Below are 27,637 nucleotides of genomic sequence, written 5' to 3'. Positions count from 1 at the left end.
GGCTACGGAACCCTAAAAAGTACCGTTATTTCGTTAGGATCGCATAGCTACGTATATATCTTCGCTTTTAAGACGAGGCAATACCTCGGAGGTGTATCGTAAGATGTGAAGGAAACACAATGATGTTTTGAGTTTTGACGACACTATCATAATAAAAAGAGTGAGTTAATGAAATAAAAATACTGATTTCTACATTTCTGTATTTTATTGCACGTAAAATTAAGAATTGCAAATACTATTTTAATTATACTTTTGATAGTACTTAATAAGCTACATGAATTTCTTCGACTTTAGGTACTTATACAAAAGTTTCTTTTATACAAAAGACTCAACTATTGGCGGGAATTTAATTTTAGTGTTGCCAGACCTTGGGGATCGAGGATAATTTTAATTGACTCACATGTAGGTAATACAATACAAACACGAATTGTGTGTAAAATGGAATTAAGATATTACTTACACATAATCTAGAATATTTTAGAGCTACTAAAATACATTGACCGTCATCATCTTTAGGCGGGTCCACACAGAGCGAACATACGCGCGAAGCAATTTCCTCACGCACTAATTGGGCAGTGTAGACGTGCCTCGGCCGAGACGGCGCGCTCAGGCGTGCACCGCCTCGGCCGAGGCACGTCTACACTGGCCGGTTTGTGCGTGAGGAAATTGCCTCGTGTGTATGTTCGCTCTGTGTGGACCCGCCTTTTCGAATAGGTATTATCACGTTTTCAATCAAGAACTTAAGCGACAATTACATACACACTTCCGTAGGCTCCACAGGCCCGACATCGGGACTGATTTCGGGCCTGATATCAAGCCTGACAAAGTGTGGATGTAATTAGCACTTAACGATTACATATCATACAAAAGATGCCAAAGAGGTGTCTTGCTAGTATAACAACTCAAAAAATTGTAGCAGCAAATTTGACAGCTGAATTAGATGGCGTTGTACGCCTTACGTTTTATGGTAAGTAACGAATTGTCAAACTTTATTCATTGAAATATTCTGATGAAGGAAAATTGAAGATACTTCATTCGTCTGGAGGCATGTAGTCCGGAACGACTTGTAACACTTTCTCTCTCCATCTCGCTTTTCTCGCTTCTTGCTCTCTCTTCAACGCGTTCAGTGCGGGCAATGTTCTCCAACAGGTTATTATTTTGAACTGAAGATTTCTGCAAAATATTTGTATAGTTTTATAAACAAAAATATTATTTACGTTTCTGATAAGTAGCAACAGTAAAAGTGCGCTCGACGGACCAATAATTATTTAAGTACCTGTTGTAATAAAGAGTAGCTTTTTGCATTTTAACCTCATACTCTGTCTTCAAAATAGCTACGTTTTCACGCAGCTTTCTAAACACTAGTTGAGTCACGTACAAATCGTAGTAGTCTTCAGCCACTTGTCTTTTTAGTACGTACTCCCGATGATTCTAAAAAAATAAAGATTTAATTTACGACTACACAACACACAAAGTAACAATGACTCAGAAATTACAAATCCTCTTCCTGAACTACAAGAGGTAGCACACAAGACCGTTTCCTAGGTCACAAACAAGCGCTCTCGTACAAATTTTATATGGGTGCGCGACCGCTTATTTTAGTTGCACTTGCAATTACGACCAGTGACTCATGTACAAATTAAAAATATTAAATAAGTTTAGCTTTGGGAGTTATTAAAGCATGAAACGGTGTCAAATAGAATGCGGTTGTGCAGCCCAAGTCGTAGCATTTTACAAGGAAATTTGCACTTATAAATGGTGACGTCGGGCTCTTTGTGTACGCTTCATGATGCGATGTATGTGTATTCTGTGTCTAGGAGTCAACATCAAAGCGAGTGTCGGTCTGACAAACCAAGTAAATTACCTTTTTAAATGCCTCAAACGCCTTCCTCAAAAGCTTTTTCCTGTGGAAATTCTCTGCCTTATAATTCCTCTCAATCCACATGTCTTCAGTATAGAACATCCAGTGCAAAAACATGTTTTTCTTCAGCTGGAACGTATAATGTGCTTTGGCTTTCTCTATATTGTCACGTTTCAATTCCATCAGCATCTTTAAGGGTCGTATACAGTACTTCGCTAGCAAAACCCTCTCGTAATGCAAGTCTGCCATTACTATTAAAGATCGCATTCTGTCCGCGTATTGCTTCTTCCTTATAGCTTCCATCCTCTCCTTCTTCCTTTTCTCTCTTAGCTCTTTTATTCTTTTTAATTTCTCCTCTTTATCCATTTCCAGTTTTACTAACTCCGCCTTGCAAAATTATAAAATGTTTAAAGTATTACTTTAACAACTTTAGACTTTCACTTTGAGACTATACTTTATAAAATATTTACCTGCTGTTTCATTCGAATTCGCTCTTCCTCCATCTGTTTCCTTCTTTCCCGTATCATCGCATGTTTCTCTTCCCTCTCGCGTGCCCTCTTCTCCATTCTTTGCAGAAATTGAGGCACCTTCAAACAGTGAAGCACAAGAGATGGCTCTGTAAAAAAAATACGACATACTGACATTCAATGGTTTCTTAATCGTAGGATAATATTGTGTTTAATTATGTATTGGTAATCTAGAAGTACATGTGTACAGTATTTAGCCAAATTGTATAATCGTTTCGGCCAACTGAGACTCAAACAAATGAATTCGGTAATAAAAGATATCATCGCAAAACTAGAATACCTTCTATATCCGGAATCTTGAGTTCGTTCGACAATAGTTTGATCTTCGGTTTCAGGTGCCGATCTAACTCATAGTAAGTCCTCCGAACTTCTTCTTTCATCTCATCGACTGACTGTTTAGATGCTTCAATGATCCTGTTGTATTTCAGCTCATCGATCAACCTGTTTTGTTCTTCTAGTTTCGCTTTTTGGAGTGCTATTATGTGCTTTTGCATCTTATATCTGTAATGTTAGGCAATGTGAAGTATGAAAAGGGGATAAGATTTTACAGCGTGTAATTGTAAGATTATTTGGGAACTTTCTTGCAAATAAACGCTTCTATTTTATTCACATGCTTACGTAATACTGTACCTTTCATGTCAAATAGGTAAGATTAATGGCGTGTTTTAATCTAATTCAACGAACGTCCGTACGTAACAAATCATTTTGTGATAAGCAAAAAATGTCTTGCAACATTACCTATGTTGGTAAGTACTGTAGTCCCTCGCCAGCAACTTGGATTTAGTTTCCTCAGGTTGATTTTTCTCCGTCTTCTTTTTTTCCAGTTTTTCGAAAAACCTCTTTATCGCCTCTTGTCTTTGTTGAGCCACGTATTCTTTTCGTTTTTTCACGCATTTTCGCCATTTAGCAATATACTTCTTCACAAGTAATTCCAAACGGCTAGTTAGAAAGATTCTTAGTGGAGTAATATTTAGGAAATCTGGCGTGTTCTCATTTTCAATAGATGTTGACACTAGCACCAAATCTTTCGGTTCTGTAATAATTTCTGCATTCGTCTGATTAATGTTTGGTTGGTCATTTTCATTAGAGTTTGAATTAATAGCCATCATTATCAATACACTTTGCAAATCACTCATTTGCGTGTCTACGTTTAATTCTTTACTGTTCTCTATTCTTAAATCATTAAAATCATTTTCGGCAGTTTCTTCTTGCAAATTAAAAAAAATGTCTCGGTTATGTAAATCGTCTATTTGTGTGTGGATTTCATAATCTACACTTATAGCAGTTTCATAGTTAATTTCCTCGATGATTTCATTATTATGTTCTATATGTGTGGATTCAGTAATTTCATAGAGTGTATTTATATTTTTTATATTTGCGTGACATTTGTTACTGGCCCGACGATTGTCATCACCGAATGCAACAACATCTTTGCAAAGATTTATCCCATTCATAGTCTTTGTTTGTTTATCAACTGTAGTATCTTCTAACATAGTTTTATGCTGAGGATTATTCCTTAACATTATTTCATTCTTTAAATTCATACGTTGAAAGCTATTGCGGAGTTTTTCTATCTCTTTGTTCATTTTAACTTGGTCTTTCGATAGTTTTGTTGTTTTCCTAAAAAAGAAAAACATATTATATGTAGGAATATAAACATTAACTCAGTATTTAACATACTTCTATTGAAACTAGCGGCAAATTTATATCCTTAAGAGTACTACAATTTGTGTGTTTTATAATGATAACTATTTTGATTCCTGATCTATGTTACGGCACCAATCATGGGACATTTAAGAGAAAATATTGAGTATTTTTGATATTTCACCGACACCTGTAAAATGTCTACCGCTTTACGCTTTAAAAGTTGATTGTAAATTCGTCCTTTATGTTTTCTATGTATTTAATTAAAGTTACTGCAATTGGTTTCAATATTATTAACCAATTAAAACTGTGGTTTTTTGCTCCAGTCATGGGATGTATGTCGCCATTAATTTTCGAACTTACAAATATCAATGAAAAATTAAACTTAAGCAGCTCCTTGGCTCTTGTTTATGGTAAAATGTTGCCAGCGATTAAAAACTCATGGTAAATACTTCTTTTACAGGATTTGTCTATACCATCCCATTACTGGTGCCTGTTCCATTATAGGGATATCTTGGTTCATTAATATGTTCCTAATTAGAATTATTATAATATCTCTGTACATTTACTACCTATTCGTGTAGCGCCCATGGAACGAAACCAACATTACTAGAGGATGGGATGTACAGTGTGACACGAAAGAGCTGTATACGACGCATTTGATTGTTGCACGACAATCTTTATTTTATACACAAAAAAACCCTCTTCAATTTGTATATTGGAGTAAAAGTAAAAAGCTTAGATAACGCGATTGTTACATAGACTTAGTATAAATACCTATGTTAAATACAGTATTTTTAGTCCAAGGTTAAATACTATATTCTTGGTTTGTTACTTTTGTTCTAACAGTCCACATCAAAACATAAGTGTCAGAATGGTGTCCGATCAAAACTCGATCAAAATAAATAAACCAGACCAAAGAGTTTAGTTTTTATATTTGTTTTTAGACATTTTTCAGTCCCCAGTTAAACAGACGGATATGTATTGTATTCTTTGGATAGGATCAAAGATAGGATTTATTTTATTAATAACATTTATTTATTTTATTGACACTTAATTCGTTGGAATAATCGTCGGACGAGTTAATATTAAGTTAAAAAAAACCGGCCAAGAGCATGTCGGGCCACGCTCAGTGTAGGGTTCCGTAGTTACTCTTCCGTCACAATAAGCTATACTGGAGCTTAAAGTATAGTAAATTGTTAACCAAGGGATGAAACGGTACCTTTCACGCGAGTTAAATAAATAGGCAAATTTGCATAATCAGTACCTAATTAAAGTAAGTCTATTTACTATGAAGGGGAAACTTTTTGCGATAACTCAAAAACAGCTAAACTGATCATGTCCGCTATAATTTTCATTTAATGTCTTTCTTAAGCTCTACTTCCACGATTTTTTTCATATTTTTTGGACCTATGGTTCAAAAGTTAGAGGGGGGGACACATTTTTTTTTTCTTTCGGAGCGATTATCTCCGAACATATTCACTTTATTAAAAAATGTTTGTTAAAGACCCCTAGTAGTTTTGAAAGACCTTTCCAACGATACCCCATACTGTAGGGTTGAAGCCAAAAAAAGAAACACCCCCACTTTACTTGTAGGGGAGGTACCCTCAAAAAAATTAAATTTTTAGATGTTATTGTACGACTTTGTCGGCTTTATTGATTTATATATCCATGCCGAATTTCAGCTTTCTAGCACTAACGACCACGGAGCAAACCCTCGGACAGACAGACAGACAGACAGACGGACATGGCGAAACTATACGGGTTCCTAGTTGACTACGGAACCCTAAAAATGGCCCTTAATCAAGTAAAAAGTTTAACAACTTCGTTTGTGTGTGTGTGTGTGTTTTTTTTAATAAGGAATAGAATCAGGCATTACTTTGCGGAAATCCATTCTATTCTAATAAAAAAATATTACTTTGCTAATTCGCGAAAAGATAACGTGCTAGTCAATCAGTGCCAACCCGTTATATTTACTTGCGTTTATTTATGCATACAATTGATGTTTCCACCCTCCCACTGCAAATATAAATACGCAAATAAATATAACAAACCACCACTAAAAGTACTCGACAGGTGTTTCGCCTATGGAAGGTAGAGGCAAGGAACAGAATCTCCATATACCAAAAAGTGTCCGACAAAAAACCATAAATAGGTGGCGCTTCAATACCTAGAATCCTTAAGAAAAAAATCTAATCATAGAGAGCGCACTTCACTCCGTCAATAACGTCAAGGTTCTTAGCTATTTTAGCGCTACTCTAGAGAGATTTGGAACTATTATTTATAGCTGACAGCTGAACACTTTTGCAATAGTCTAAGTCTAAGCCTAAGGAGTTTCTGTTCCTTGCCTTTACCTTCCATAGTTTCGGCTCTCCACGAGGCATCTTCAGGAGATGTTGACGGTGTGACGTCCAGCAACTGAAAGACGTCGACAGTTTGATTGTTTTTTATAATCTGTGGGTTACACAAACGACTTTATTGACATTCATTCATCTAAATCGGCTTAGAAGTTTTGACGCTACGATGGAACAGACATATGATTAAAATAAAAATTTACCTTTGACCATGGTTGTATGTAAAGGTTCCGTGTATATGAGAATCCTTCACCTGCCAAAAAAGCATGAATTGATTATACAGCTAATATCATGTATTATACTTAAAGGAAATTCTAACGAGTGTAGGCTCAATGATATTGTTGTTATCACAGAGTTCCTTTGATAATGACCACCTTTCAGTCTATCGGACCTAAGAATATGCGAAAATCGAAATTCGACAAATTTTATACATATCGAACTTGCAATAATCGAGTATAAATTTCCAAATTAAATTGCATACTTTAATCCAAATAATTTTGGGTGATTACCCAATTTAAGTTGGGCTACTGTATTACAAACACATAGTTTTGACGACCGGTTTGGCCTAGTGGGTAGTAACCCTGCCTACGAAGCTGATGGTCCCGGGTTCAAATCCTGGTAAGGGCATTTATTCGTGTGATGAGCATGGATATTAGTTCCTGAGTCATGGGTGTTTTCTATGTATTTAAGTATTTATAAATATTTATATATTATATATATCGTTGTCTAAGTACCCTCAACACAAGCCTTATTGAGCTTACTGTGGGACTTAGTTAATTTGTGTAATAATGTCCTATAATATTTATTTATTTATTTATTATTTATTTATTTATTTATAGTTACCGGTACTAGTAAATACTTCATTAAGTTATGCATTCATTTAGATGTACTTACCATATTTCTCCTAGCTTCAAGCCGGAGTAACGTGTTGGTAGGAACGTAGTCAGGGGCAAGCTTCAGTAGGGCTCTATCGTCAAATATATTTTTATTCAATATTTCTTCCATTGTTTTTCATTTTCTTATCTTTAGATATTTCTCTGTTAATCCTTATAAATTTTTTTGGGAGTTTGAGACCGGTTTTAATAATGTTTTTCGGATACTTATAGTTTTACTCACAAAAAATTAGATTCGGTTAGAACTTCATACTCTAGTTTATATGTTGTCATAGGGAAGTTTAGTCGATATCCAAACTTTTTTCTAGTCCGCGCATGTTCAACTTTGCTTATCTGTGTATGATATCATAATAACGCTAATTTAATGTAGATGTTATGTAAAACCAATAAAAGTCATATCTCGTATGTAAAATTAAAATGTACCTACTTTATGGCTTGGTATGAGTTAGAAGGTAAAAATCACACCCTGGGTTAAATATGCTGGTCAAATTCCACAACTTCTACACAACATTTGATTGCATAACCAAATGGATTTGATAAATGTTATAATATACAACTACATTCTGCACTTTAAATTCAAGTCACTGATTTATTTAAAAAAAATCACATAAATGTCGGATTTTAGTTTTCTATGGCAACATTAGATGTATTTTCATGCTCACAACTGTTTCTTATTTACAGTCCTAATCGTAAGTTAGGTTTTTAATGGACCTGTTAAGAGCAAATACACAATGTAATTTTTTAGTTTTATTTTATAATAATAATTTATAATATCAAATAATATAATTTAGCGATACAATAAGATACGACTGATATTTGTAATATAAATTTCTTTACGAAAATGTTTGCAGGGGTCGTAGAGCTCAATCCGGACATTTAATGGTTACTCTCTAGCGAAAACGACAGTTATTAACTGTCATTTTCCGTGTCCACTGCTTTCTGTCACTTTTATTGACAAAACTTGCTCAAACTATATAGAAACAGTGTTAAATTGTAGTTAAGGAAAATAAATGTATATTCCTCTATACAATGAAACTAAAAGACGATATTTCTGTAGAGTTTCAGTTACGAAGCTGTGCTTCATCACCGTATCGCTGCCGCTGTTCGCGTTCATAACTTGCGTTTTGATGACTATGTACAAAGATTTTCAAAATGCGAATAAAACACACTGTGATGTGCCGAATGTGTTTCCGTCTATATCAGCGTCCATAGGGAACTATGAGCCTCAAAGCTCGATATGGAGATCGGCTATTTACACTCACGCGCCTATGAGGTTCTTCATAGTTTACTTGAGATGGGAGTATTACAGGAACGTTATAAACGATAATTTAGAAATAGTGATCAAATTAGCAGTATTGTTAAATGTTATAGAAAATTTATCTTTATTAGGACTAACACATTGGACTTCATCCCTACATTATGGTAAGTAACCTTGCATTATGCAATGCATTGTATTTGCTGGGTCAACTGCAGTGACATATTGAAAGGTTTTGACTGATACCAGAACTAGTACTAGTTATTTGATTATTTTGTTTCTATCTGCCGTCTATGGGAAACCATTACTTAATTAATAAAATGTTACTTTATCTACTTTATTAACTGTTTATAAATAGAAAAATAGAAAAAAATCACTGTTGAATGTTGCTGCTTATTTGGATTATTGATATACATTGCATTCATTCATTGAGAGATTTCTACTTATATTTATAATCTACTTTTTTCTAAGAAATATTTACATTTGTGAAATATCCCACTGTAAATAATTTACCGTTTCAGCATATCATGAATTTTGCTTCAAAATGTTCATTGGAACATCAGTGTTCTACATGCTGTTCACCTGTATGATGCTCACCAAGTACCGAAGGAAAGCCACCGTGTCCAGCTCCGAGATGCATTCCATCAAGTTAAAGTGGAGGGCTTTTGCGGTCAACATCGGCTCCTTCGCCTTCGCTGCATACTTCTTCCTGAGGCATAACAGATTGTGTGAACCTTATGGTATGTTTCAGACACCACATTTTTTTTAATTAGCCTATTTTAGTGTCCCACTGCTGGCCTGTCCATTTCATCCATCATTTTAGCAGTAAATCTGTTTCAAAGAAATATCATGCATCAAGTAGTTTCTCATTACCATAATTGGGTTTTAGAAAAGTTAGTTTGCTTAGTTTTCATATAGTTTGCATTGTTTAATAATTCAGCTTTGCAAGTAAATAGTGTTTAGACTGCTATTTATAGGTTTATTATTTTTGATTAAAGCTTTTTGTATTTCCCATGTCCATTTCAATTGTTAGGACTTTATGTTGATAGTATACAAAATGTTCACAAAATATATGATTGATTAATTTGCTTCTAAAAGCACCAATGAAATTTTATTATATTACTTATTTCCATCTTATTTCATTTCATTATGTATCAAAGTGATTTCAATTTATTTATGTTTATAATCATAAAATTGTTTGTATTTTTTCAGTGTATTCGCTGTTCGGGTTCTCAGAGTACATTGTGGTAATCAGCAACATAATGTTCCACCTGACGACAGTGTACGACCTCCGAAGGCAGTTCCTGTGCGTGTCCTCACGAGGAATCAATTTAGAATAACATTATTAGAAAAATTTGTTCTCATGTTTATAAATAAAAGAAAAGAAGAAAAGCTCACCATCTCGAGCGCTGTCAATGGGTTAGTCTCTGTAGCTCAGTTGGTATAGTGGTGGGCTGGAATCCCGGAGTCGTAAGTCCGGGCCTTAAATAGTGAGTTTTTCCACATTTCCTTTATTTCAGAGCATTGTGGTTACCAAAATTAATTTATTATTTCTCATGATATTTTAAAATTAAGCACTGCAAATAGCTGCAGAGGTATTAGATGGTAAAAATGAATAGGTGAAGACTGTAACATTATTAATGTGGCCAAGATTACAATCATTAATGATGTTGTAATCCTGTTATGCCTCATTACGGACATAGAAGAATTTTCCATTTGGCGCGGTCCTGAGCGGCTACTTCCAGGAGACAATCATTAAAAGTTGATGTTAATTGAATTTTGAATCCTTTGAATGCCACGCCTATCGCGCACGGCGCGCCATCGTGAACCTTGTCGGAATGCACTAAGGTTGATATTGGGATATGGCCGCGCGCGTTGGTGTTGGTAGCAACTCGAGTATTTTGAGTCTAAATTGAATAACTCAACTTGTTTTTCCGAGACTCAAGAGCTTAAAAAACTTCCGTGTCTTTTAAGTCCCGAGTTGAGTCCTTTATTGAGTCTTTTTTGAGCGCTACTCAAAAGGACTCGAGTCTCCGGATAAAGACTCAGTCAACAATTTTATAGGTTTTACCTAAACAACAGTTATGATCGAAGGGATAATAAAAAGTAAATAGGCGTTATTGTATGATTTATGTTATGTACATCCATGAATTTCACATAAAGACAACGCATTTCGAAGTTATTTGTAAAAAAATACAAGTTTTCCGAAAAGGACTCAAGTCTCTACAAAAGACTCGAGTCTCTAATAAGTTGAATAGAACTAGAGTTCCATCTTAATTATGAGAGTCTGAAAAACTGAGTCGAGTCTTAAAGCAGAGGACTCAAAGGCCTTGAGTCTTAACCAACACTAGCGCGCGTCAGTTGACGTCTTTGGCGGTCGAAGGGATAATAAATAATGTGTGGCAATGACCACATGCAGCTGTCATTCCGATATCTACATCTTCTGTTTTTCTAACTAATAACTATTGTCTCCTTGGTTATGATATCCCTCGGATTAACTTTCTGGCATAGTTGTAGATTGTAGACATCAACACGTAGTTATGGTAAAAGGTGCAAGCGTTGAAATAAGTCGAGTCTTATATTTTCAATAGATATATAAGTAACCATAGCTAAAATTTACAACATGTAACGTGTACTTAGATAGAAAATTAGAATGTGGCTTTTATTTTAATGCGAAAAAGAAAATCTGACAAAGGGTAGGGGGGAGTCACGAACTTTGTTACGTCACTTTTAACTTCATCAGTACCCTAAAATTTATCCTCGTAAGGCCCAAGGTCCTACCAATAGGACTTATTCAGTTCGATGAAATTTAAATCATATTCAATTGGAACAGAGTTGCATTGGCTTTGTTTCATTCAATTTTCAAACAAAATAAAATCAACTGTATTCCCTGCACTATAGGTTCAAATTCTAGTGGCAAATTTAGGATTTTTCATTTTTATGGCTGGGCCTTAGGAGGTTATTTATATTTTTTTTAGTTGCTGTACAGTTAAATAATGAGTTTATGAAACGAAAATCGTTTATATTAGTGTAATTTTCTTTCCTAATTGGCTTTGTGTTATAAAGTTACTAATATTTCTTATGTAAAATATGTTTTTAATTAAAATAATAATACCTAATTAGTATTACCGATTTCGTCGAAAACAAGTGTCAAAACTGTGACGTCACACCAGAGCGGAGGGGTTTACAAAATGTGACCAAGTGTAACAAGGAGGGGGAGGGGTAAAAAAACCCCAAGGTGGATGACACCAAGGCATGACCTGCATTCCTATAGAACCGGCACGGAGAACCAGTATTTTCTGCCACGAGTTGTTGTTTTGACAACCAACCATAGAAGCGGAGCGTGAATCTCGCGACAATGCTTAAGCGCCATGAATTTTACGGCGCTTACGACGTTTTGGTCGCGTGGTACAGGTTGCGATTACGACAATTTCATTGATTGGTAATGGCTTCTCTTTAGTAATATAACTCATATCCGAAGGTTTAACAATTATGTGTAAAATCAAAGGAATATAAAAGGTAATCACGGTTTATATCTAGTGTTGGTAGGAAGTCTTTTGAGTCTAAATTGAAGAACTCGACTCGTTTTTACGAGACTCGGAACTTAAAAAACTTCCGAGTCTTTTAAGTCCTGAGTTGAGTCTTTTTTTAAGCACAACTCAAAAGGACGCGAGTCTCCGAATAAAGACTCACAATCATTCAACAATTTTATAGGTTTTACCTAGGTAAACTACAGTGAAGGAAATAGGCGTTATTGTATGATTTATGTTATCTACATCCATGAATTTTACATAAAGATAACGCATTTCGAAGTTATTTGTAAAAAAATTACAAGTTCTCCGAAAAGGACTCAAGTCTCTCAAACGATTCGGGATTCTAATAAGTCGAAAAGACTTCGATTATCGTCTTAGTTATAAGAGTCTGAAAAACTGAGTCGAGTCTTAAAGCAAAGGACTCGAATCTTAACCAACACTATTTATATCTCGGTCGATCTAAGTCTAGTGAAACTAACCGTGAATCATTCATAACTGTAATTATGTGTAGATAATGAAAATCGTTGTAAATGTCCTTTCTTCCTAGACTTTGCCATACTTAACCCTTTAACGGACATATGGGTCAGAGGCGATACAAATTAGACCCTATCACTATGATATAAAGTTCAAAATCATAGTGGACATATATTGATGTCTGACCCTTATAATAGTTTAAGTTTAATTTCCAATTATTCCCCATTAACTGACTTTACAACATTCCTCACTAACATTAGATATTTTGTGTTAGGTTTTATATGAAAATATATACTTAAGCATATAGCATGAACAGGAATTCTAGCTTTAAGTAGGATTTTTTAATGACGCGATTTTCTACAAAATTATTTTTAAGATTTGTATGAAAACAGTATTTTATGATAAAAGATTTTGCAATATTATTACAATTATGCTCAGAAATGAAGAACCGAAAGTGTTATCATGCAACTGTTTCTAAGTAATTGGAAATATTTTAATGTATATTGATAATTGTCATATTTATCGTTTTTGTATTATTCACATTTTCGTTGTTTTTTGTAACGATGGCGGATATGAATTGCTTTGATTCATATCTATTATTCAAACACTAAGCATACCTGAATTTAGAAGTATTAGGTACTGTTCAATAGAAAATTGCATATGAATAAGTTTATTTTTATTATTTATTTGATGGGTTGTAGAAAGATTTATTTATTTTTAGATATTACTGTAACATGCTGCTTTGGATATTTTAATATCAATGTACAAATAATTTAACATCATTCGATTATTTAAACTGTCTTCCCACAACATATTGTTTAATAGGAAAAAATAAATATCGAAATAAAGTTTAATATTTAAAATAATATTTTTTATTTACACGAATCCATTTAAATATGTTTTTAATAAAATTAATTTGATTTACATGTTGTATATCTATATCTATTACATAGGTAACAAATCTATATACATCTTGAACATATTTTATATAACGGTGTTATATTTTGTACATTGAATAGTTTCAATAAAAAATTAGCACCATACAGAATACATAAACCTTGTAAAAAGAAAGTAGTCATCCACGAACATAACTGACTGGTGGCGGTGTAGGGGAAGAAAGCACGCTTACTACAACGAGTTTAGTGCCAATTACATCCACACTTTATCAGGCCTGATATCAGACCCGGGAAAGAGCATTTTTCCGTTGCACCAAATATTAGCACACCGTCTACAATATTTGAAATGTGAAAACATGGTTCATATGAAAAAATATGCATTGAACATTTTTGGTAATTAGAGACAAAGTATTTTTACATTTTAAATATTGTTAACGATGTGCTGATATTCCGTGAAACGAAAACTATTATCAGGTCCAAAATCGGGACTGATTCCGGGCGCGAAATCGGGAAGTGTAGACGCAATTGGTGCTTTAGAGTGATAAATTGTGAATGAATCCATTGATAAACTCGCCATGCACTTTTACGGCTGATGGTACAGTCAGCATCAAAAGTAGCGGATCAAACAAGGTTTCAAAAGTATCTATCATTCTGTAACAGTTTAACAAAATGTGATGGTCCTATATGTAGAACAATTAAGACGGTATAAGATATACTTGTGAACGTACATTTTAGAGATTTATCTTTATTTGGAAAAGTTATCCGGAATATCAGATACTTTTGGCGCGTTGTTTCATCCGCTACTATTGATGCTGACTGGACATTGACCCGCCTATTCTTATCTTTATCGTACGTGCATAATGATATATTGCTGTCTCACTCGCTCAGTGTAATTGGTCGCCGGTATCAGAGGCGGGAAATCACGCGCGGTGAGTAACGCGCGTGCGATACAATAAGAACAGGCGGTTCAACGTACGAAATTCCTCGTGGGAAGCGTCCTTTCTTTAGGTACTAGTTCTCATCAAAGAGCCATTATAATTTAGTTAAATCAGCATTTTTTGGTAAATTGATTGTCATCAAACATCAACTTTTCACATGTAAAGATAGCGCTACACAGAGCTGTCAAATTCAAAGCAAGTACGTCTTATATTTTTACATATTTTTATACAATTAATAAATATTTGATTTTAATTTATGCCGTAGCCTATAAAATGGCAGTCCCTCACGGAAACTGTAGATAGAGCGCATTTAAATAAAGTATTAATGTTCAGTTGTTAACTCCGGTTTATGCCACAAGATGGCAGTCCCAACGCGGCCGTTTTCTATAAGCTGCCTTTCGCGGTGGTTTTGTTGGATAATTTGAACTGGTCGGCCATCTTGTCGGCGACCATCCCGGCGATGGCGAGCGAGGACGTGGCGCCGGGGGACGGCGCGTTGCGCACGTGCAGCACGCGCCCGCCCACACCGCCCGCCGCGCCCGCCCCCGGCTGCGAGTCGAACACGAAGTCCTCTATTAGCGTCCCTGGAATACAACGCTGTCTGTGATGAAACTGTGTCATCAGCTACACGATGGCGGCCAACAATCCCTAGCTTCTGCTGTAAACAAGTTATCAGATCTCAGCAAAAGCCGAGCCCCATGGCTTGGCCGTTTGGTTGGTATGTCGTATTATGTTTTAGGGCCCGCTCACATTTCGCTCGTGACCCACCACTGGGTCACGAGCCATAGTTTGGGAAATGCTGACCTACATAATAATACAATAGAATACACAGGTCATTGGTCATTGATCGCACGCGCCGTCGAAACAGTCGAAACAACGCTAAGTCAGAAATTAATTTACAAATGGTCATGTGATCATGTCATCTCTCTCCCACTTACCGTCTTTCCCTATAGCCTGCGCTCTAACGCCCGACAGTCCCCTCTCTCAACATCAGTGGTAGACAGAGACACGACGAACTTCCTCAGCTGCGCTACTTGAAAAAGCATCAGCCATCTCTCTCCCACTTACCGTCTTTCCCCATAGCCTGCGCTCTAACGCCCGACGGTCCTCTCTCAACATCGGCGACGGACAGAGACACCACGAACTTCCTCAGCTGTGCTACTTGGAGAGGCATCAGCCACGATCGCGCCATCTCTTTCATTCCGAACCACGCGTATTTAGTAGCTACTTGGCGGAAGCCTTGGAAGTTGAAGATGTCTCTTAGCTCTTTCATGTTTATATCGCCCCATCTGGAAAAGGTCAAGTTTTAATTCATGAATATTATGCTGTCTAATATTTATTTAAACAATTGATAGATTCATAATGACAGGCCTATGGGATTCTCAGATATCAAATTTTAGCACGGTCGGACTTAAAATGCAAAAAATCGAAACGACGGCCGAACTTTAATAATATTTGTGTATTCCTATTTGTTCACGCCGGGCACAGACGGGAATAGGTGTTTTCATATAAATCATTCCAATTTTTCCCCGCCTCATGTATGGCGGCGGTCACGTGAGGCGGGGACAAATTTATTTATGTATTTATTTTGGAATGGGAATATAACATAATTTTAAGCCTATTGTCGCCTTGCCTAATCAAGGTCACGTTTAAAGTTCCTTTATTTATTCAAAACCTATGCCACTCCTTATCGATGCCGTACTTACATGAATTACATGATATTGATAAGGTGTTTCAAAATAGAAGCAAACAAATAAGATAAAGTAGTTATCAAGTATCATCTCAAATAACTGTAACACATGTAAGGGAAATCATAGAATTTTATAAAAGAAAATAATGATGAACTGAAATAGACTTATACCTATATGAAAGAAAAGTGGCCAAGCCCTTCGGTGGGCTAGTGGTCAAGACGTTAGCTGCGGACGGCGTAAGCTAGACTCCGGTTCGTTTCTGCCTCGGCCCCCGGGGGACTTGGACACTTTTTTTAGTAGCTATATGACGTCTATTTCAGTTCAGAATTTATACATGAGTACCCAATAGTGTAGCTACCTAAAAATACAAAGCAAGTAACAAGTATTTAATTAAATAATCCCTAGTTGTATCTATGTATAATGCGTTTGTCCTGCCTGAATGACTGACTGATTTATCAACGCAGAGCCGAAACCGCAAAAGCTTTTTTTTTTTTATACCACGGCGGTGGCAAACAAGCATACGGCCCGCCTGATGGTAAGCAGTCACCGTAGCCTATGGACGCCTGCAACACCAGAGGCATTACATGCGCGTTGCCGACGAAGCTAATAGAAAGTTGATATTTGCACACAAGGTTGCATTTATAAAGTCTACAAAAGATAAGAAGCGATTTTTAAAAAATCGCCCCCTAGGGCCCCTAGGGGGGGGGGGGGGTTAAAAAGGGGTTGAACGTTTGTATGGCGTTCAAGTTTTATTTTAAGCTAGGAACTTGAAACTTCGTGAAAAGGTATTAATTAAAATTGAAGAAAAGTAATTTCAGCGTTTAAATTCATCCTCTAATAGGGTGAAAAAGCGGCCAAGTGCGAGTCGGACTCGCCCATGAAGGGTTCCGTACCATTTATGACGTATTAAAAAAACTACTTACTAGATCTCGTTCAAACCAATTTTCGGTGGAAGTTTGCATGGTAATGTATATCATATATTTTTTTTAGATTTTTCATTCTGTTATTTTAGAAGTTACAGGGGGGGGGGGGGGGGGGGGGGGACACATTTTTTCACTTTGGAAGTGTCTCTCGCGCAAACTATTCAGTTTAGAAAAAAAATATATTAGGAACCTAAATATGATTTTTGAAGACCTATCCATAGATACCCCACACGTATGGGTTTGATGAAAAATTTAAAAAAACTACTTACTAGATTTCGTTCAAACCAATTTTCGGTGGAAGTTTGCATGGTAATGTATATCATATATTTTTTTTCGATTTTTCATTCTGTTATTTTAGAAGTTACAGGGGGGGGGGGGGGGGGGCCACACATTTTTTCACTTTGGAAGTGTCTCTCGCGCAAACTATTCTGTTTAGAAAAAAATGATATTAGGAACCTAAATATCATTTTTGAAGACCTATCCATAGATACCCCACACGTATGGGTTTGATGAAAAAAGATTTTTTGAGTTTCAGTTCTAAGTATGGGGAACCCCCAAAATTTATCGTTTTTTTTCTATTTTTGTGTAAACATCTTAATGCGGTTCATAGAATACATCTACTTACCAAGTTTGAACAGTGTAGCTCTTATAGTTTCGGAAAAAAGTGGCTGTGACATAATCGGACAGACAGACGGACATGACGAATCTATAAGGGTTCCGTTTTTTGCCATTTGGCTACGGAACCCTAAAAAGGAGTTGAAACTTTGTAATGGGAACGATTTGAGGAAGAGACCTGAAATTAGTAGGAAGACTGAAGACAAAGTATTAGAAAGTACGAAAAATAATTATAGTTATTTGAAAATTCAGCCCCTAATATGGTTAAAAAGGGGTTGAAAGTATGTTTGGGAAAATAAACTCCCGCGTAAAAGTCGTGGGCAACAGCTACTTTTATGATAACATCAAAATAAGCTTTTCACGGATACCTATCCATTACTAGACCTTATTTCATTGCAATATAAATCTTGAATGGCCAATTATCTGTATCTGCGGTATAGTCAGCATCAAATAGTGACGACCAAAGTAGTAACACACCTTTGTTACCATAGCCTCCTAAGTAGTAACACACCTTTGTTACCATAGCCTCCTAAGTAGTAAAACACCTTTGTTACCATAGCCTCCTAAGTAGTAACACACCTTTGTTACCATAGCCTCCTAAGTAGTAACACACCTTTGTTACCATAGCCTCCTAAGTAGTAACACACCTTTGTTACCATAGCCTCCTAAGTACTCGTAGTAACACACCTTTGTTACCATAGCCTAGCTCCTAAGTAGTAACACACCTTTGTTACCATAGCCTAAGGCCCAAGGTCAATCAATCATTTATTTATTTCTTTGAATGCGGTACAATAGTAGAGTCTGTTCGGAAAGAGAAGATTCGTGAATGTATTGAGCCCCATACATTCCACGACTCTTTCCGTACAAACTCTATGATATAATAAAACTTTTTTTGTTCAGCACATCCTGCCTGAATAGGCATAGAAATAATAAGTATTGCCTAATAAACTGCATGCAGGTAATAATAAAATCCTACCTACAGTTCGATCAAATTTAAATCATATTTAATTGGAACAGAGTACTTTTGAATAAGATGGACTACTTACCTACCTAATACATATTTGTACCTACGAACTGCTGTAAAAAGTAATGAAATAAACGTATTTGTATTTTGTATTGGAATTGTTTCGTTCGATTTTCAAACAACGCAAAATCAACTCTATTTCCTACACAATAAATCCAAATTTCAGTGGCAAATTTTGGGTTTTACTTTTGTATCGCTGGGCCTTGGGGATGATAGAAATAAGGAAGTGTCACGATATATTTGGCTATTTTGATCTTCACTGTCTATTTACTTATAATGCTGACTGTAACAAGTTAACAAACTTAACTAACAATAGTAAGCCTTACTGTAAAGACTTAAGGTCTGACAACAGTCATGCAGTTAAGATTGTGGCTATTAGTACTAACAACAACACTTTTATTTGACCAGCGGTGACCCTTAATGTCTCTGCAATAAGGTATATATACTGTCAATTAAGTATTGACGATGGCGCACCAAAGAAAACCTCAGCCTAACGGTAGTTGGATGATTGTGTTAATTGATAGAGCAAGCTGGGCACATCTATACTGTGTAGGTATACAATTTCACGGCGAATTTAGACTGCGGTTCCTTACGTTATCGAGGTACCCAACTGTATCGACGATGATGTTAGTTAGTACCCTAGTAGCCATCTGCAAAAACCGCAGATCGACCTCAACCTACAAGGTGGTTGACTGGATGATTCATAGAGCAAGGTCGACACATCTTATGATCCCCGACATCGAAACCGATTTCACGGCGAATTTATACTGCGGTTGGGTTTTCGATTTCAATACCATTTGCAAACTAGGTCCAAAGACGTGTTATGTTATTGTTAATAGATATAAGGATAATGTGTGTATCGAAAAATCTACAAAGGTAGATACAATAACAGAGTGTGCTGTCGGAATCAGAAAACAATGCATCATACTTGCTTGCATCGGCTGAATCAATATGTGAAATCACTATTTGTGGTATTGTTTTGTCAATGTCTAAAATTTAAAAAAATATGGTTTTCAACTTACTTGTAACCTTCCTTCGCAAACGCCAGAATCGCATTAGGTCCAACGATGATCCTGCCATCTATCCGCGGCGTCAGATGCACTCCCAAGAACGGGAACCTCGGGTCCGGCACCGGGTATATATTGGCCTTCACTAAATCGCTCTTTTCTCTAACTATATACAAGTATTCGCCTCTGAAAGGGACTATTTTAGGCTCCTCAGGGCAGCCTGTTAAAACTGCGATCGTGTCAGAATGTAAGCCACAGCAAGTTAAAACATGAGATGCTCTTACTTCTTGCCCTTTCTCATCAGAAATGATCACAGGATACTCGCTATCCGCAGCTTCAGCGAACTTTCTCACTTCGAAATTTAAATATTTCTGTCCGCCCCGCTCTATGAAATCCTCAACAAAAGATCGGGTGACTTCCCCCCAGTTGATAATGCCCGTGTGCGGAGACCAGATGCCTTGTAAACCGTCGCAATTTGGCTCGATTTCCTTCATCTGTTTCCTGTCCATGAGTTCCAAGTCTTTGACTCCATTTTTCTGCCCTCGATCATACAGTTCTAGTAGCCTAGGTATTTCAGCTCGCTCTGTGGCTACGATTAATTTCCCGCATTTTAAATATGGCACTTTCTTTTTGTCGCAGTATTCGTAAGCTAAGCTATGTCCTTCAACGCATAGCTTCGCCTTCAGCGAGCCAGGTTTGTAGTAGATGCCGGCGTGGATGACTCCGCTATTATTTCCGCTCTGGTGGTGAGCGAAGCGGTGTTCCTTCTCCAGCAGGGCTATCTTCAGGTTGGGGTACCGTATGAGGAGTTCTCGGGCTGAGGCAGCGCCTACTATACCCCCGCCGATAACTACTACGTCGTATTTGGCTGCATTACTGAGTGATCTGAAATGGATAAGAGAGAATACCTAGGTATACCTATTTACACTGTTATATTTATTGGAGTTATCGAGATATCATATTTTGATGTTATTAACCCTTTGAACGCCATGTCTATCGGGAGCATCATCGTAAACGTTAGCGGACGAAGGTGGATATATCTTTAATACCACGTCGGTGGCAAACAAGCAAAAGTCCCGCCTGATAGTATTGAGCTGTAGCCACGCACGTCTAAGGGTCCATTTAGTCGACTTATTTGATCTTATTGAATTTACTTATTTATTGCACCTTTATGGCACAAAAGAAAAACCTTAAAGTACAAAAGGCGAACTTCATGCCATAAGGCATTCTCTACCAGTCTATCTTAAGGTTACGCAGAATCTCATCTATTGGTTGGTATCTTGGTGTTGGTATCTAGTGCAAGGGAATGGCTGTTTCATTTAACCTCCTGTGAGTTCAGAAATATCTTGCACAACAAAGCGCGCCAAAATATAGGACACATTTGTTTCTAGAAATAAGAGTGTGTCAGATGTTTTTACACAGGTAGTCCAGGTACAGGTACTCGTAATTGTGCAAGATACTGCTATGCTCCTGACTGTACTTTAATGTTTGAATTAGGTAAATGAGAGCATAGACTGGAGCGTTTCTATGTCTCATCATTTTGGATGAATATCTAACATTTAATAACACAATGCAAAAAAAAACAAATGTTTTATGCAATACATTCACATGCATTGCATGTTTTTTTTTTTGTTTAGTATTTATATAGGTACTTACATTGATTGATTTTTTTTTATCCCTACACAACCTATATTATTACACAATATGATAGTCAAAAAGAAACAAATAATACACATCAAAAATACATAAAAAGATGAGTAATAGTAATACATTGCAAACATGTGAGTGAGTGTTAAAGGCACATTATCCTCAACATAGCAAATGAAACGAAATGGTCTCGCCGGAAGATCAGTGCTGACCTTCAGGCCTGCATTATGCTGAGGCGAGCCCATTTCGTGGTAGACTATTTCAATATGTTTTAATCAATTTTTTTTTGTAATATATATATTTCTGTATGTAAATTAAGTTTTACCACGAAATAAATGATTTATGATTATGATTATGAAACATAAATAAATATTACCAATCTATTTCCCCCATTCATATTTCTCTATTGATGATGTAATACTATACTTCTTATCAGAGTAGAAGTCTTACATTATTTACACTAACTAGTTTATGATACAAGGTGCTCGTGAGCATTGCGAGACATTTTAACTAAGCATTCCTGGTAATATTTAGAAACTAAAATGTCATATAAAATTTTCTGGATTAGGCCTAGTTACAGAGATAATTAAATGTTTTTCGAAATCATTCTTTCGCCATAAGTCGGTACAAAACACATTTTTGACTGCGGTATTGCCACTTTGAGGTCTAGTCTGGACATACCTATTGATTGACATTGAAAAATTTATAAAAATGTATTTGAGAGGCTACCCCCAAATAAAAAAAAACTTTTTAGTTAATTTTAGGTTATGTGTTTACCAATAAAAATTACGTTTTATGTACAAGAGTGTTCAAAAAAGGGAAATAAAAAACAAAAAATATTTTTTTGTTGAATTTCACAAAAATCATATAACATTTTTTGCTTCTGTTGCCATTAGGAATGCACCGTTAAAATCTTTCGCAATGCTCACGGGCATCGTGTATAGAATTACAATGAAAAATCATATTTTATGAATCACTGACCAAATTAGAGTGATATTAGTATTCGCCTTTTTATATATCTGGACATGAAAAGCATATGGTCGGATAAGAAGTTAAGCCCAAAATGACTTTTTAATGTATATTTACTATATTTTTGTTTCTAATTCTAAGACACTAACTCTTATGTTTCTATCTTTGTTCATTGTCGAGATAAATTCATGCATAAAGTCCGATATGATGAATTTCCGAAAATGTTGTAAGGCATGTGGCATTATTTTTATTAATACCGTTATGACATAAATTACGAATACCTAACAGGGACGCATTATAACATAAAGCGTTATGCTTTGAAGTGATATTTTTCGACGCCAATCTTCGCGTTGGGTGTGTTAACAGATACGTCCTTATGCTGCCAAAGTTTTCAGCTAAATATATATGTGTTTCATAACATATGCCATTATGCTAGTAATTTGTTGTATTTTTCTAGCAATGCATATTATCGCATTCAATTGTGAGACATTATTGCTGTAATATTGACAACATAATAGTTAGAACAATATACGTATCAAATTTTAAAACCTTATGTCTTCAACTTGTTCGTAATAGTTAGTTCAAATTTTGGTCGCTTCCGATGATAGTTCGGATATTTCCTAATAAAACCGAGATTGTCGTGCATTGCAGAACCACCCAATTGTAAGTGAGGAGCAAACATTTTTTTTTTCTCGCTTTGTTACGACTGCTATTATGCATGTGGGGCCGGCCAGAATGGATCATATAAAATCCTACCGGTTTTATGAAAGTCACTATTTGCGTCAAAAAAGTGAGAAAAAATATTTAGGCCCAGACTTAAAAATTTCAACCATGTACGCTCATTATAAAATACTAATGAAAGAAGAGAATACACCTCAAAAAGTGATGCAAAAGAATATATATACAGAAATATATTCAATACTAAATTTAACCTAAGCTTTAAATTACCATCCCTAGACACCGCTGGAAAGCTACCTTGCGTGACACACCGACTCGCAAAGTCAGGAAAACTCACACACGTCATGGGTCGCAAGATCTATAACCTAATTATTAAACTAAAATAATTGTATTTAAAATATTGAGATGTAATTATTATTACCAATAAAATAGTATGAATATGAATATGACACATGTGATGATTATGATGAATATCAAAACAATTTAAAGAACGCAAAAGATGAAACCGAAAAAAAGGAAATAGAAGAAAAGTATAGATAATTAAGCATTCTTATTATTTTTTTGACTTAAATAAGTTTTAATAGCATTTCCAAACTTCTGCTTACCAAACTTATTAAAATAAGTGAAGACCTGGAAAATATCTCCACTTGGGCAGATAATAACGGGTTACTGTTAAATCCTTATAAATCGAAGTTTATGATATTGGGATCCAAAGTACAAATATCTAAGATTTTAAATAATGAGCCTAAAATTAGTATAAGAGGTTCACCGATCCAACGCGTAGATGAGGCAAGAAACCTAGGGTTAGTGTTGGACAGCCAGCTAAGGTTTGAGAAGCATATAGGAGAATTAGTGAAGTCGTGCTTTTATCGCTTGAAGGTTTTGTACCAAATTCGTAACCTCCTAAGCGAGGAAATCCGTAAGTTGCTGTGCGAATCACTAGTTCTCTCTAAGTTGAACTACGGAGATATAGTGTATGGGCCACGACTGCTGGATAAAACGCGCCGTCTTATCCAAAGAGTCCAAAATGCCTGTTTCCGCTTTTGTTGTTCAATCCCGCCGAGAAGACATATTACGCCTTACTTAAACAAAGCATCCATATTAAATATGTCCTCTCGTAGACATCTACATCTTGCGAATCTTCTATTTGGCGTGTTGAATAGCGAAAGGCCCGGATATTTGTACTCCAAAATACGTATTTCCTCTTTCCATAAACGACACGGTACTCGATCTACCAGACGATGTCTTTTGGAAGCGCATCCCCACAAAACCGTTGCTTTCACAGGCTGTTTTCGGTATCTCGCAACCAGGTGCTGGAACAATATTCCTCCACCTATTCGTCATATGAAAACCAAGCAATCTTTCAAATTTCATTTAAAAAAATACCTTTTGGAGAAACAAACTTTGGGAGTCCCTCATGGTTACCTGGTTGCTGATTACCGAATTTAGTCTTCACTAATACTATTATTTTATTTGGTTTTAGTAATTCATAATGTATATAAAATGATTTTCTTCTTATAATTACACTTGACACTACGTATTACTTAAGCATGCTAATCACACTGACACTTCAATATCATAACTTTGCAAGTACTCACTTTCAATGATAATTATGTCACTAGTTTTATAAACAAGGTATTTAGGTAAGTACTAACTTTGAATATTGCATATTTTACACTGTATCTTGGTTGACGTGATCTGGTCCTGGCAGAATATCAGTGCCTCTCCCATAGGGTGAAGCGTAATACTGAGCCAGAACCCTTTTGTTTTGCTGCGACGCACACAACATTTCCTATATGTATGGAACAGTATTATTTAAATGTATTATTATTTTTTTCTCTTTCTACTACTATTCTGTATAAATGTGTATTTCTCTCATATAATTTTGTATTATCTGTTTTTTTTGTCATTTTATTAATTGTATTTCCTGTGTGTATTGTGGCAAACAAATAAACGGATTATCTATCTATCTATCTATCTATCTATCTGCTTGAAATAATTTATTTCCCACTACTAAGAATATACTAACATCTGACTATATGCATTTTAAAAAATAATAACACCATAACGCGATATTTCAATATACAATCAGACTTGAGCAATAAAATTTGCTAGCATTAAGTCGGATGTAAACATAACGTATGTGTCAACTACGGTAAATTAGATTATTTCAGGCATAAAGTTGTATTCGTGTGATAAATTTAAATAAATATGATTAAAAAATGTATTTAACGAGAAGTGTATGCAAGACTTAATTAAATAAAACGTATAATAGCTTACCTTCGATGACAGAAAAAAACGGACTTGTCGCATGTAAATTGAGTAAATTATTGGCAAAATCATTATTGGTTTTTATTTTTGCTCTCCTGGAAACCTTGATATTACTAGATCCGACCATATGCTTTTCAAGTCCAGATATGTTTGTGATCACAAACATCAAAGTAACCAACCAATTGTCTAGAACTGACCAGCAGAAGTGGAGGTAAATGTTGAGAGAAAAACTGGAGAAGTCAAGCCAAATCCTAACAGACTGGTATTGAAGGTCCAAGGGGCTGCAAATTGCGCTAGAGAAGACCTTACAACCTATGGGTAGGAAACCATGCCTTAGGTACTGCTATAATAGATTGCATCTATATTTCATAACAGGATAATCCTAGCAATTGACCATTTATAAGCTAATGTTAATAAATAACTATTAAATATTGCAAGTGACTTTAATTTGCATAAAGAATTATATTTAATTTTAACCTTATTATTTAGTTAATAGTTTTACCTAAATGTATGTGTAATGTACTTTATAAAATTATTAATGCTCATATATAAGACTGAATTGTGCCCTTACAGAGTCCATATTACTTGCAATAAAGATGTTTAAGTTTGAAATATCAAATCCATATTAAAAATAATTTATTTAAACAAAATAACTGTAAGTACTTACCGAATATTCTGCGCACTAATAACACTAGATAATCCTTTAGTAAACAAACGTTTACTTATAATAGACATCTCTAGAACTACTTCTAAAACTCGTCTCTAAAACTAAATAATAAGTTATAAACTTCTATAAGTAATAGTCTTATGAAGAACTGCACATACTTATGGATACAACTACGAATTTGCGAAGTGGTTAACGAGTAATGAAACCCATTAATTTAAGTACTATTGTAATTTAGGCGAAGCGAGGACACAGATAAATCGATTAGGTATTTTTATAAGTAACTATTGCTGAGTTAGTGGTAGTATTAATTTGCGCCCTTAAAATTGTATTATTTTAAGCGAGTTTCCATGATTCTCTGACCGATCACGATTTAGCAATGGAATATTTTATCTAAATATTCAAGTAGGTAATCGCGAAGACCTTGACTGACTCGTTCTTGTTGTTGACAAAATGACCAAAGAGCATATAATCACTACGTTTTAAGAGACGGGACTTCCATACTAGCGAGTGGAATCAGTTTGTTTCGCAAATCATTACCAAAATGTACGACAAAGAACTGTCAAAGAACCATAGTACCAACATAAGCGATTTAAATAGTGTAGTACACTACACGCTTACGATTCTTATCGATATCGATAAAATGGGGAGGGTTGAAATATAGGCTCCTGTCTACAAATTTTGCACTCGAAATCAGGTTAGCATCGAGTCCACATTTAAGTTGTATGTTATATAGTGGATAGTTCTTAATTGGACTACTATCTGGTCGGGCCTAATGTGGACACGAATTATTTTAATACAGTTTTTAAGTCGTGTTTTTTTATTTTATTAAAAGCTTGATTTTCATAATGATGTGCACATACATGTTTGAATAAATGTAACTTTTCTATGGGAAGATGTATCAGGTCTTCGTTCCCAACAAATTTGGCCCACTGCCTGCATCTGAAAACATACAGCCTTGGAAAAACATGACTTTATCTACAGTTTATATTCCATGTGTTTGCTAATGAGATGATTAACTGATTATTTCGCGCTAATATGCATCTATAAATCATGTTTTTCGGCATCCAGTTGTCAACAACCCTTTATCAATGCTTTAACTTTTTATGTATTTATATGTCTGTTAATCATGAGAACGGGTCTGGCCTTGTTGGCAGGGACCCTGCCTATGAAGCCGATGGTCCCAGGTTCAAATCCTGGAACGGGCATTTATTAGTGTGATGAGCATGAATATTTGTTCCTGAGACATGGGTATTTCCTATGTATTTATAAATACTTATAAATTAGGACTATGTACATATATATATTCATTATTACACAAACTGACTTAGTACTAAAGTATGAATGGCATGTGTTGTGGGTATATATATATATATATTGTTGTCTAAGTACCCACAACACATGCCATTCATACTTTAGTACTAAGTCAGTTTGTGTAATAATGTCCTATAATATTTCTTTATTTATCATAAAAACAGAGATTAATTTTCTTACATTTTAGGTTAATATATTAAATAATCACTAGATAAAAAAAATATGTTAACTAATGACCATTAATGCATAACTAATAGATAATTTATGCATTATTAATCTTCGACGAATTAATTATGGTCATATTGCATGCTAGTTCTAAGGAAATTTCACATATTTAATTTAATTATTTACACTGATATACAAATAAAACTACAGTTATCGATAGTTATAGTACATCCCTAGTTCACAACGAAAAATAATCTAAAAAAACTAATTTTCGATGTGTTTATAGCCTGCTGA

The 27,637-nt window shown here is 35.4% G+C and overlaps 3 protein-coding genes across 3 annotated transcripts; 1 reads left to right on the top strand and 2 right to left on the bottom strand.

The window, feature by feature from the left end:
• Window positions 1-714: 714 nt before the first annotated feature.
• Window positions 715-7,467, bottom strand: LOC133515568 (reticulocyte-binding protein homolog 2a). Its single transcript, XM_061848132.1, has 8 exons — window positions 7,281-7,467; window positions 6,590-6,639; window positions 3,127-4,008; window positions 2,669-2,889; window positions 2,332-2,477; window positions 1,865-2,248; window positions 1,277-1,431; window positions 715-1,173 (listed from the first exon to the last, which is right to left on the bottom strand). The coding sequence occupies exons 1-8, from the start codon at window positions 7,389-7,391 to the stop codon at window positions 1,032-1,034; spliced, it is 2,091 nt and encodes a 696-aa protein (XP_061704116.1). The 5' UTR covers window positions 7,392-7,467; the 3' UTR covers window positions 715-1,031.
• Window positions 7,468-8,198: 731 nt separating this feature from the next.
• On the top strand, window positions 8,199-13,407 carry LOC133515579 (post-GPI attachment to proteins factor 2). Its single transcript, XM_061848156.1, has 3 exons — window positions 8,199-8,701; window positions 9,056-9,274; window positions 9,747-13,407. Exons 1-3 carry the CDS (start codon window positions 8,290-8,292, stop codon window positions 9,872-9,874), a joined length of 759 nt encoding a protein of 252 aa, XP_061704140.1. The 5' UTR covers window positions 8,199-8,289; the 3' UTR covers window positions 9,875-13,407.
• LOC133515574 (L-2-hydroxyglutarate dehydrogenase, mitochondrial) lies at window positions 13,391-26,316 on the bottom strand. Its single transcript, XM_061848142.1, has 4 exons — window positions 25,868-26,316; window positions 19,651-20,520; window positions 15,444-15,664; window positions 13,391-14,959 (listed from the first exon to the last, which is right to left on the bottom strand). The coding sequence occupies exons 1-4, from the start codon at window positions 25,933-25,935 to the stop codon at window positions 14,760-14,762; spliced, it is 1,359 nt and encodes a 452-aa protein (XP_061704126.1). The 5' UTR covers window positions 25,936-26,316; the 3' UTR covers window positions 13,391-14,759.
• Window positions 26,317-27,637: the final 1,321 nt, after the last annotated feature.

This window comes from Cydia pomonella, chromosome 2, assembly GCF_033807575.1.
Source record: "Cydia pomonella isolate Wapato2018A chromosome 2, ilCydPomo1, whole genome shotgun sequence".
Classification (NCBI taxonomy): Eukaryota; Metazoa; Arthropoda; class Insecta; order Lepidoptera; family Tortricidae; genus Cydia; species Cydia pomonella.
Note: the sequence above shows the minus strand (reverse complement) of the source record. Positions and strands in the feature narration are given on the sequence as shown.

What these genes read in the sequence shown, in the direction of transcription:
- LOC133515568 (XM_061848132.1), bottom strand. Translation starts at nt 7,391, where the DNA reads ATGGAAGAAATATTGAATAAAAATATATTTGACGATAGAGCCCTACTG. An exon ending in TTGAAGCTAGGAGAAATATG is followed by an intron (nt 6,640 to 7,280) that starts GTAAGTACATCT and finishes CTTTTTTGGCAG; the next exon opens with GTGAAGGATTCTCATATACA. An exon ending in ACATACAACCATGGTCAAAG is followed by an intron (nt 4,009 to 6,589) that starts GTAAATTTTTAT and finishes TTTCTTTTTTAG; the next exon opens with GAAAACAACAAAACTATCGA.
- LOC133515579 (XM_061848156.1), top strand. Translation starts at nt 8,290, where the DNA reads ATGTATATTCCTCTATACAATGAAACTAAAAGACGATATTTCTGTAGA. An exon ending in GACTTCATCCCTACATTATG is followed by an intron (nt 8,702 to 9,055) that starts GTAAGTAACCTT and finishes TTACCGTTTCAG; the next exon opens with CATATCATGAATTTTGCTTC. An exon ending in CAGATTGTGTGAACCTTATG is followed by an intron (nt 9,275 to 9,746) that starts GTATGTTTCAGA and finishes GTATTTTTTCAG; the next exon opens with TGTATTCGCTGTTCGGGTTC.
- LOC133515574 (XM_061848142.1), bottom strand. Translation starts at nt 25,935, where the DNA reads ATGTCTATTATAAGTAAACGTTTGTTTACTAAAGGATTATCTAGTGTT. An exon ending in TTTGCGAAGGAAGGTTACAA is followed by an intron (nt 15,665 to 19,650) that starts GTAAGTTGAAAA and finishes GACCTTTTCCAG; the next exon opens with ATGGGGCGATATAAACATGA. An exon ending in GCAGGCTATGGGGAAAGACG is followed by an intron (nt 14,960 to 15,443) that starts GTAAGTGGGAGA and finishes GTTGTATTCCAG; the next exon opens with GGACGCTAATAGAGGACTTC.